This window comes from Heterodontus francisci, chromosome 36 (genome assembly GCF_036365525.1).
Source record: "Heterodontus francisci isolate sHetFra1 chromosome 36, sHetFra1.hap1, whole genome shotgun sequence".
NCBI lineage: Eukaryota > Metazoa > Chordata > Chondrichthyes > Heterodontiformes > Heterodontidae > Heterodontus > Heterodontus francisci.
Window position 1 is genome coordinate 32,403,039 of NC_090406.1, and position 11,942 is coordinate 32,414,980.

The following is an 11,942-nucleotide window of genomic DNA, read 5'->3' on the forward strand; positions in this document are numbered from 1 at the left end:
TCATGTTAATTATGATCAACAGTGGTCTCAGCACCAATCCCTGCGGAACACTTCTTCCCACCTTCCACCAGTCTGACTAACTACCTTTAACCATACTCTTCTTATCTGCTTTGTAGCCAGTTAGCCATTCATTCTGCTACCTGTCCCCTGACTCCACATAGTCCCCTGAGTGTAGTCATGAGTCTGTCTATATCGAAGGCCTTTTGAAAGTTCAGTTATATCACACCAGCTGCATTACCCTTTCAATCATTTCTGAGAATTTGTTCCATAATTGCCAAAGAAATTACATACAAAATTGAAGATTTTTTTATTTTCCACCCAAAGTATTTTGTGAAGTGCATCAGCAGTTACAGCTATGTTTCTCATGATGTTGGAGCGTCTCCCCTTTCCTGAACTTGTTGGCACTAGAACTAGTTGTAAGCAGACAAATTACATTCTCCAGTGCCTCTTCAATGCTGTTGAGACAGCCACTGGAATGTGTGTATGGCTGGCCCATTGGTGATTGTATCTCTGACTGAAATATTCATTGCAATCGAGTTACAAACCTGTCGGCAATTTCCAGATTTTTAAAAATGGCACGTTTAGTTATACACGTTAAAGGATATTTTACCTTTTTTTTTTAAATAGGTGTTCTGTTTGGTCAAGGACCTGGAGTATCTGGTGTATCCAGCGCCAAAGGAAATAACAGCAAAAATAACAATTCCCAAGGCACACCTGGTCTGTCTGTACCTCGTACATCTACCTCCTCATCATCACATACTTCAAACAACTCTTCACCGTGAGGCTGCAGCTATAACAATGCCAACTTCTTGAGCACAGTGCATCACCGCCAAACACTTTAAAAGGGGTTCTCAGGCTTTTAACTCTCAAGGAAAATAACTTTTAATCACCAGAGGTTTCATTAGAATGGCTAAAACTGAGGGCCAACAGTTAAGCATAATGCATCTCTGCTTATAAACTTTCTTGGGTTACTGAATGAGATCCAGGAGCAGCTATGTACTACTAATACCTCAAGCATTTACATAATCTTTAATCAAGATTTATCATTGGTTACATTTTTCTTTTCAGCCAAATTCAGCATTTAAAGAATATATATGTAATTCCATGATGTGCTATTTTAATTGAGATTAATAAGTGAATATTGATATTTTTGAAGGAAAAGACAATTTCAACTACATCAGCAGTATTGCTTATTACTTTTCGGTGTATTCAGTTACTGCCGAACAAAAAGGGGATAAGCTATTTCAATGTTTATCCATTTATATAGATCATTCTTATACATGTAACAATACACACTTTTACAGCTGTTCAATGTATTTATTATATACAGTACTCTTAATATATTTTACTTAATTTCACAACACAGGACTCTAATACAGTGGAGCTATCTTCAGATCAATTTTTTAATGGAAAATATAATTGGATCTTAAAGAGGCATTCCATTCTAATCAAAGTCCGGACTATTGTAAATAGCAATTTTGGAAAAAAATGGTAAAATTTTAAACAGTGCTGCTCTTGTAGTGTCTCCTTTAGTTCTGATGGTATATGTTTGCACAAGTCTCCAAAGTGCTTACATTTCTCTCTTAAATGCACCACTTTGAGTACTAATTCAGCAGTGCTGGGATTGCAAATTGCTTCATGTTATGTGCTAGGAGTTGATGCACTACCCATTAAATTTCCTTGAAATAGCAAAGAATTATCTCACATTTTTGGCTTGACATCCAGAGATATTAGTGTATCAGTTTTTTTTTAAATTGCATTTTGATGAAGCCAGGATGGAATTCTGCGAACTAATCTCCCTAAAGCTTTGCTATGACAATGAAGGGGAAAACTCATTGAGCTTACCATCTGTCACTAAATATTTGTGGTTTTGTTTTTGTAAATGCAATGCTGTTAACTATTTTCGAAATGTGCTAAGGTATGGATAACAGCATTGTTGGTTATTAAATCACTTTGTTGATTGCGAGACATACCTCAGCTGAAGCATTAGCAGAGCAATAAACATCCATTTTGCTTATAACTTTAGAAGTGTATGAAGACTTGTAAGTCACAAAAACAACATTGACTTTACAAGTTAAAATCTTAAGTGTTCATGAATGGTATTGGATTTGCTTGGCATTGATTTTTAGTGAGCTCCACTGCATTTACTGTAGTATTTAATGTGGCATTTGAAGTAAAATATTTTATACAGAATCAGCTTTGTGTTCATACTGTGAAAATTACATTTTTAGAATTGTAGGCCAGTGCATTACCATGGAAGCAGATGTTGTATAGAAAAACTATTCTGCTTGAAGTTATATAAAGTATATATCTAACTATAGATATATATCTATATGTATCTATCCTAGGATTCTGAGGTTATTATTGCAATGACAGTGAAAACCTGTCTCATGCAAGTGTTATATGTTCTTTAATAGGATGCAGTTCAAGTTCAGTATTGTATTTGTAGATTTTCAACCAAGTGCTTTTCTTCCACTGCCTCAAAGCAATTGTTTGTTGAACAGCAAGTTTTCCTTTTTCCATCTATTTACACTTACACTACGGTTTATTCCTGTCAGTAACCAAATGTGATCCTATATTGCCTGCATCATGCCTTTTAGTATGCTAGAGATAGCATGCCAACATGCTGAAATTAATTTTGTACCATCACACTGAAATTAATGAAAAGCAAATATTCCTGGAGACATTTACTTCTGATGCAGGTTATTGGGTTTTACTTGATGGGTTGGGGAGGTGATGGGGTGAAGTCATAACCTGGAATTATTAAAAGCTGGTATCAGCTTCTTGAAGAAACCATTCCCATTGAAATAAATAGAAAAGGAAGCAATTAGTTGTAGCATACTGCAATGCTGATAGACTGCTCTATTAAAATGTGCTTTATTACCAATATGGTTTCCTACATTTTAGAGGCAGTATTTCATTGTCTTTTCCTACTTCTGACTATTAGAAGTCAAATAATCTTTCTAAGATGTAATGCAAGTAATGTTTATTTTACAGTCATTGGTGATAGTTATACTGTGCAAATACTTGAAATCAATTTAAAGATTGGAAAGGAAGAAATGGCTTTGCAATAAGACTGACTGTTTTGAGGTTGCTGCATAATCTAAAATATTTAGACAAATCATATCACTGAGGCAAGTTTTACCTGTAAGTATAACTAATCCTACACATGGAGTTTGATTTTTTTTTTAAATTCCTCCCCCCCCTCTGCCTCCACATTCTGCCAGTTTTCTCCCCCTACCCTCCTCCTTTTCTGAATGCCTTGTCTCCTTGTTAGGATATGGTTTGATAGGTAACTGTTGTTCTGAGGCACCAGTATATAGCCAGTATTGGCAGACTATTGGACTGTAGTGAGCATCATAGCGAAACCTGACCCAATCCTTCCAGCAGGAGTTGCTGGCTAGTGATCAGTAATGTAAATGCTGACCAACTCTAACCTAGAGCACTGAAGCCAGTTGTAATTGAGCAGGTTGTGATGGTTCTTTAAGTTTTTACTTTGAATTGTTTTTTTTTAAAGTCAATGTTTCTTGACTAGTCTGTACGCAAGACTGGTAAAGAAAGAACTTGCATTTATATAGCGCGTTTCACATCCTAGGCTGTCCCACAGCACTTCATTGTCAGCAAATTATTTTTGAAACTTAAGTCAATGTGACAGCTAATTTATACATATTAAGGTCCTGAAAACAGAAATAAGTTTTTATTCATTCAGAGGATGTGGGCATCTCTGACACGGTCAACATTTTTTGCCCTTCCCTAATTGGTTTGATGATGAATGGTGGTGAGCTACTACCTTGAATACAAGTGAGTGGCTTACTAGGCCACTTAAGAGGGGCAGTTAAGAGTCAACCATATTGTTGTATGTCTCGAGTCACATATAGGCCAGTCTGGGTTAGGACACCAAATTTCTTTCCCTAAAAGACATTAGTGAACAAGATGGATTTTTATAACAATCCAGTAGTTTTATATTCACCATTACAGATAACAGATTTTGTTTTTATTTCAGATTTATTTAATTAAATTTAAATTCCACATATCTCTGGATCGTTAGTCCAGGCCTCTGGATTACTAGTCCGCTAATCTAACCATTATGCTACCCTATCCCTAAGATGAATGATCAGTTAATCTCTTTGGTAGTAGTTGAAGGAAGAATGTTGTCCAGGACACTGGGAGAACTCCTCGATTTTAAAATAGTGCTATGGGATTTTTTTAATCTTCATATGAACAAGTGGACAGGCCTCAGTTTAATAACGCACCGATAAACGGCACGTCTGACAATGCAGCACCTCTTCAGTACTGCACAGAAATGTCAGTTAAATTGTTTGCTCAAGTCCTAAAATGGTGTTTGAACCAGACCCTTATGATTATTCAACTATTCAGTATTTCAGTCAACGCTTGTTTTGTTTCTCGGTATCAATTTGCAGCTAGAGTAATGCCAGATATTTATGAAATAAGGAGATACTAAACAATGGTCACAGTGGTGATGACTCAGATTAATGGGTGTTCTTAAGGTAGTTGGCTAATTTTCTTAAATGTTTTCAACATTCATTACGACCACACTTAAAGCAGGTTATAGTACGCCATAAAAGTTAGATTATTTTACTTCCTGTATTATTTTCTCAGATTGATGTAAGTAATGTTAAATTTATTGATAATGCTGTTTTTGAGATGTAGAGATATGTATCTTCATAAATTGTCTTTTTACTCTGGCACTAAAATTAGATGCAGATAACTACCTCATTATCCTTCTAAGATTATCAGATTCTATTTGGGAGTAAAAAGAATTCACTGAATGCGTTACTAACTTGCCAGAAAGGATGAGCCTGGACAATTTGTTTTGCCCCAGTGGAGCTGCTTTTGGGTTTATTGGGGTGAGGGAGTTGGAAGGAGGGAGTAAAGGATCGCAGTGAGGCCAGGACCTTGTCTGCCCTTGGGATCTTGGCCTTTTTACATTGCAACAAGATAGCAGTAGGAAATAATCTCTTTAAATATGCAATTTCCTGTCTCTCATAATAAAGCTTTGCTACTCTCTGCTTTCATTGCAGTGATAAAATGATAATTTATGTTCAGAGATAATAGCGCAGGGAGGTTATATTGGCTTTTTAAAAAAAAAATCGATATGTTGTTGTTGACCCAGTGACCTAAGCCTTTTGGGGGATGGGATGGATACTAAGTTGTTGCTGGTAAATGTGGTTCTTCTTTACATATGGTGGCAAGCTGTGCCAAATTGATTTTCTTTTTTTGTAATCCTGTGCTTGTACGGCATATCAGAAATAGTGATAAATTAGTAAACTGAATTGTATCTCTATCTTTGCCTAGTGTAGTGATCTGCAATTATGACACTATTAACCCTGATTCTGCTATTGGATTTAATAAATTACATACAATTTGTGCTGTATATTCTATGTAATTTGATCTCTGTCTTTGCTTAGTTGATATGTGTAGTGAGCTGTACTTTCGACAATTTTAGACATGATTCTGCTATTGGGTTTAATAGGTTTATATTGGTTTCGGTCAACCATTCCAGGGAATGAAACTTAATTCAACACATATCTACTTGCTAGTTGATTAGCCAATCTTCAATATTTGCTCCAACCTTTTATTTGATATGCCAACAAGTCTGATTTATTTGTTGGGTTATGTTTACCACTTCCAACATTTAGAAATAAAAAAAAACTTCAACTGCATATCTTGAGGAAGGTTTGTTGTGGTTGCTGTGCTAGTGATATTGTAAATGTAATGGGAAAATTCCTTCTGATCGCTATATTTAATGAAATTGCTCATGTTTGATTTTGCTAGAAATAGTAGTTAGAGGAAACTTTACTTCTAGTTATAATGTTAACAGTGATTAGAGGAAATCTTTCCCTTTGCTATCAGAAACTAGCTGCTTGTAGACTGTATAACTGATAACTAAAAAGTGAAAGATGCATAAGGGACTTTGTGCCTTACACAAAATATATCCTTTCTACCTGAATATTGTCATTTAAATATTACAAATAAACATGAGCAGGCTTCAGATTAATAGGTTCAAAATCAGCCTTTAAAACGTTTGCAGCTAACAGCTGTCAATCTTACAAGTCCAAAACCAAATAGCTGCTACTTTGTCAAGAGCTTTAAACATCAAAAATTAAAAAGCAAGCTGTATTGTGAAAACTGTCTCCACTGTATTCAAGTAATGCAAAAAAAATTGTCACATGTGCAAGTTACATAAAATTAGTTTAATGCAAAAAAAAAATCAGAATATGAGGAATTGACTTCTAAATAATAGGCATTTCTAAAATGAGAGGGTAGATTTCAAGTTCTTTTTAGTGAAAATATGGTTACTTCAAAAGGTTATGACCATTTTAATAACTAATATTATAAGCACTTTCATCTATACCCTTCTTTTGCTTTTGATATTTCCCTTTGTTCAAAAGTGCCCTGCACTGCATGTTCACAGGACAGAATTTATATTCTGTTTAAACATTCAAGAATATAATATGGTAATGGAATTATTACTAAGACTCCTTGATGGGAATGTGAACCATGTGTTGTAGTACCAAGCAATACACACCAGAAGGTTAGTTCTACCTGGGTGACATTTGGTGCCGTACAATTTGGCTTTACTGCCCCTGAACTAGGCTGGTGAAAAAATCAGCACGTGTTAAAGATATAAGCAGGGGGGTGGAAAATTATTGTTAGAAACTATTAGTATGTATACCCTCTAGATATAAGCCACATGAAATTGCTAATCCTGTACCACTCAAATGACTGCAATATGGATCCAGTAATTAACATAATCCTTGTGACTTTAGAAATTGAAGTATTGCCCATATGCAAAATCCTACCAGTTTCTAGAGCTGTCTGGTTAAAAATCTATGGTATACTCATCTGAACTTCAGGAAGCTTCGTCATATTAGTTGAGTATGTAAATGGCATTAGCAGGGCCGTTCAGACCAGAAATATTTGAGTAACTGGTATCTTAGTAGAATTTTTGAACAATTGTTAGAAATGTTAACAATTGTTTTTGGGAATTAGTTAAGGGCACCACCCAGTTATAGCACTAGGCCATGAAGACCAGTGGGTCCATTTTTGTGCCAGGTTGCTAGATCTCAATTGGCACAGAGTAAGGATACTACAGTTGGCACAAGCACCCTAACTCTAGGTAGGGGGGAAAAAACTCAGCTAAGATTTTTACTTCTGATTGTGTTTGATTTCTGTTGAAAAGTGCCATGTATGTTTACATTAGGTGAGGAAAGGATTGGGGTACCAAAAGGCTGCCAATGCCTGTGAAACCATATCCCAGCGAGAAAAGGTGAGGAAGATCCTTTGTTAGCTACTGCATTTTTTTCCTATAACTTCCATTTTTATTTGTAGCTGATCTCTTTAGAGTTGAGGATGATTAGCCACTGGTGTGTAGCTTTTAAACCCTGATTTGTGGGAGCTCTATACACGAATCACAAGCCATTGCTTATTGGAATACACCCAAGCATAAAATTGTTTAAAGAGCTGTCGGATGTAATGAGCATTGGTCATCTCTGTAAATCAATGCACTTTGCAGATCGAAAGCATTCCACATTAATTTGGACAGAAACATTCAGAATAAATTGCTCCAAGTTAAAACTATACTTTCAAATGATTGACTTTAGGCTTCTCCAAGCACTGTTTTAGTTTGCCCTTTTGGGGATCACAGGCATTTTAGCACAGGAGGAATAAAATTATAATCTAATTAAATACAGCTTGCATAACATGTTTAATGAACTTTTTTTTACTGAACATACTTTCTTTTATTGGAGGTCCTTTTCTGCTTTCAAAATACGAACCACGTTAACATTTTTATTAATTTATAAATTAAATTCCTTTTGCAAATGATAAACTTGGGCAAAGCTAACAATCTCAGCAAATTCTGAAAACTATAGTGCAAGTAAACTACTTTTTTTTTAAAAAAGTGCTCAGGGTTCAGGTGTGTAATTGTTTTGTAAAACTATATACAAAACAATTGTCTGCGCACATTAGTGCACCGGTACTTAGGAATCTCTACTTCCAAGAGTTGGCAACAGGAACAACTTATTTATTTATGTATTTTTATTTAAGTGACCTTAAAGCCCAGTGCATTGGGATCCTGAATCTTGCATATTGTTGACTTCAGTGGCAATGGAAAGTTAATTGTTGAACAGTGAGTGAGGAAGATTAATGTATCAGAGTTTCTTTTACCATTAGCACAATATATTCTATGGATGTCAGCTGTTTTTAAAGGGACACAATTTTTAAAAAAATTACATGGTAGTTTTGGAATCCACAGTTAATGTGAATGGGAACATGAATCAGCCTTACAGATTGAAGTTTGCTGTTGATTTTTTTTCCTTTTAAACTTTGCACAGTAATGGGTGAATTAAAATTCTGATTGCAGGTTACTGCAATCTTAAAGTGGATGATGATACAGGACTGGATGTCTACTTTGGCTTTTAAAGGAACATTTGACTGAGACAACTTAAACATGGATTTGCACTTCCAGTCTTTTATGAGCATTTGGTAGTAAAATTATGCTCTGATAGTACCATTTGTTTGCCTAAAATTGGTAACCTGTAATCAGCCAATCCACTATAGTCAAAAGATTAAGATTGGAGTAATCAGTTTATTCAGATCAGTAAATCTGGTACCTGCAGAGGTCTGTTTAGCAGATTGATTGATTTGTAACCCTGTAATGCATGACCACTGTAGTGATGTGAAGCAGGTACCAATAAAAATATGCTGGCATTTTGGCCAATTGTAGCCTGAATTACATTGGCAGTAGATAGAAAATTAAGTTCAAAGTGAGTTAGAGCCCCTTAAAGTCCAAACCAATGGGCCAGGCAGCCTAACCTTTTTTTATTGTATGCTTTATTGAATGTTGTTACAATCCTCTGAAAATATGATATGAATCCTAATCTTTTTGTATGAAATGTATTTTTAATATTGAGTTACAGGTACTGTTTAACATACCTCACCGATAAAGTGATCAATGTGTTCTTGCCAAACAGTTGCAATTACTTTCCTTTATATACTTGTCCATTATGTGAATAATTCTAATATCTTTGCTCACTAATTCTTCAGATTCACTTACTGTGAATATAATTCCTTAGGACTGAAAATATTGGCAACAAATTGTGGAAAATTGTTATGGGGTTCTAGTGGAGGTAGTAAATGGATTTCAGTTGGCATTAGAAAATATCTAATGGCAGGAGTTAGTTGTAGAAGATGTAGTTACAAGTTAAAAACTGAAGTTGCATTCACTGCATTACGCTTTTGGCTTCAAATCAGTGTAAAGTGAAATTAGTAATGTAAAATAATTTGCAGTGATTAGCGTCCAGTCTTATAAGTGGACTTAAATATATGTTTAAAAACCAAGTTTAACTTTTTTTAAATGTTTTTTATTTTTAAACCCTTTGGCAGTAGCTATTACCCATTAATGAGAACTATAAAGATAAAAAGGAAAAACTGCAAGTACTATAAATCTAAAATAAATAGTAAATTACTAGAAATACAAGAGGTCCGTCTATCAGAGTGAAGTCTGAGAAAGGGTCTAAAGTTGAAACGTGTGCATGTGTGTATTTTTCCTCACTCTTTATAGATTTTCTGCATTGCCAACATTTTGTCAATTATAAATTTCCTCTTTTTCTATCCATTTACATAGGCTGGACATGTAAGCCCCTCAGATGTACTGTGAGGGCTGTGTATAATAAGTTGACACAAGTCTACATATAGTGACTATATTCAACCCTAAACAACAAATTAGTAAAAACCTATCTGTCGGTAAAGATGACCTTGGGTCAATCCCCAGAGCTGGTCATCATGGGCTTTATGGGGATCTGGATACATCTAAATGAACTCTGCCATCAAACAATGCTTGAAATGTTTACCTGTACTGTATGAAGCAGTTTTACATCTTTGAACTATAGTATAAGTGAATCATGTGTGAATTATTTTAATTGCTATCAAAATATAAACCCAGTTGCTTGAATGGTTTCTTGCACTCTGAAGAAATGCCATTACTCCAATTTGAATGGTTTCTTAAAAGTTTTTCTTTATTTTGATCATTGGGTTCAAATATTGAAAATATAGTTTTTGACTTTCACAATTTCTTCATTTGTAGAATTTTTCATAATACTATCATCTGCCAAAAGTTTTTTAAGGATGACGATTGCTGTATACCAAAGACATAATTGAACACACACTTTAAAGAAAGCAAAAGCACTATGGAACGTACTGCTTTGATAGTCAACTTTTCCTTGCTGTGTACAAGCTAATAATTAGGCTATGCTGATAGAATTAGAATGAATAATAACTAATAAATATATACTTTTGTCTCGATGTGCTGTTTACAATCTAGTACTGTCTATTAGAGGCTAGATTGTGATTCTCAGGGGTTTTTGAAAACATTAACTGCTGTATATCTTCCAATGATTGTAGAAATCAAATATTTACTCTTAACTTGTAACTTGTGAAGACCTATCTTACCTCATGTCCCTTTTTCCCCATTTTTGTTTCATATTTTGCCCTATTTGTGGGAGTTTATTTTATTGACTAGGAAAATGAGAAATGCCAGTTAAAGTTAACTGGCAGCCTTTAAACTGGTATGAAAAAGAATTTAGGATAGATAGTTCTGGTTGATGAACTACTACTGTCACAGGTGTGAGAGTTCTGATGAAAGGTCATCAACTTGAAACATTAACTCTGTTTCTTTCTCTTCGGAGATGCTGCCAGACTTGCTGAGTATTTCCAGCATTTTCTGCTTTTAATTTAAGAAGGGTCTGTTCCATCTTACAAATGCAAATTGAGGAATTATGAAAAAAAAAGTAAAGTGATAAAGGAAGCATATTAATGTAGATCTTTTATTCCCTGTGATGAAGATGTGAAGACAGAAATGAAGAATAAGCTCCCACAAATAAAGCTACCAGTTTTTCTTTGTTCTGTGATAGTTTCTTTGGCTTTTATTTTAAATGTTGACATATTGAATATTATGTATCTGTTTTAAAATGTCACTTATTCTAATGGGTTAGAACAGGAAATATATTTCTCAACTCAGGAAAACCACTTCTTCAACTTATGCAAAGCTTCAACTATAAAAATGTGATTTCTCCCTTACCTCCACTCCCTTGTTTTGCATTCACATTTCTCAATTGTACTGTTATGTGACTGATCGCTAGTGGTTTACATTTTATAACAACTTGTATTTAACCCTCTGTACATTTAAAAGGATAAAAATTAAAACATAAAATTTGACAATATTGATAATAAACTAAAAGTTCTGACTTCTGTTTTCATCCTCTGCCTATTTGTGCAAATGTGTCCTGGTGTAGCATAATGAAACATAGTCAGATGTGACAATCTGAAGTACCTGATCTCAGAATTAAATTGTTAATGAAAACTAAATGTGTTCAAGACCATGCACCTACTTGTATTTTACCACAGATATTTTTTGATTTTATACCTTTATGCAAGTGACATAGCCATAGAATTCACATGATAACATTATTGTGATACTCTTGCTACTGATTTTACCTCTCCTTTCAGAGCTCCTAACTAAACCTGGACAAAAATACTTTTTAGCAGAACCACACCAACATGTTAAAATGAAGTGAAATGTTTTTCCCCATTTCTTTTTGATAGGATTATGTTTCATGCTTTTTTTCTCTCTCTATTTTCTGTTAATTTTCTCCTTTCCTTTTCTCTTTTGAATCTGCTTTCTGTTGGTGTGGTTGTTTCTATGGATGCCAGGTGTTCTAACTCTGATTGTGTCCATTCTTCAGTAAATGCCAGCAACCTAATTAACTGTAGGGAGTGTCATAGGCAAGCCTGAACCTGCTGTCAAGCAGCATCACGCTTCATTACCTGAAGTGGTAATCCTGGTTTATTTTCTCTTGTTTGTAATCTGGGGGTAGAGACTGCTACTCTTGTCAAAGCTGAGATCTTGCTAAGTCAGCATT

The 11,942-nt window shown here is 34.7% G+C and overlaps 1 protein-coding gene across 3 annotated transcripts in view; it reads left to right on the plus strand.

The window, feature by feature from the left end:
• Window positions 1–11,260, plus strand: part of arid3a (AT-rich interactive domain 3A) — a 97,235-nt gene extending 85,975 nt beyond the window's left edge. For 2 of the 3 annotated variants that reach the window (XM_068016471.1, XM_068016472.1), the window contains exon 7: window positions 628–11,260. In XM_068016471.1, coding sequence (XP_067872572.1) covers window positions 628–782 — 155 coding nt within the window. In that variant the 3' untranslated portion in view covers window positions 783–11,260. The remainder of the gene's footprint in view (window positions 1–627) is intronic. The other variant, XR_010969560.1, reaches the window with a different exon arrangement.
• The last annotated feature ends 682 nt before the right edge of the window (window positions 11,261–11,942 follow it).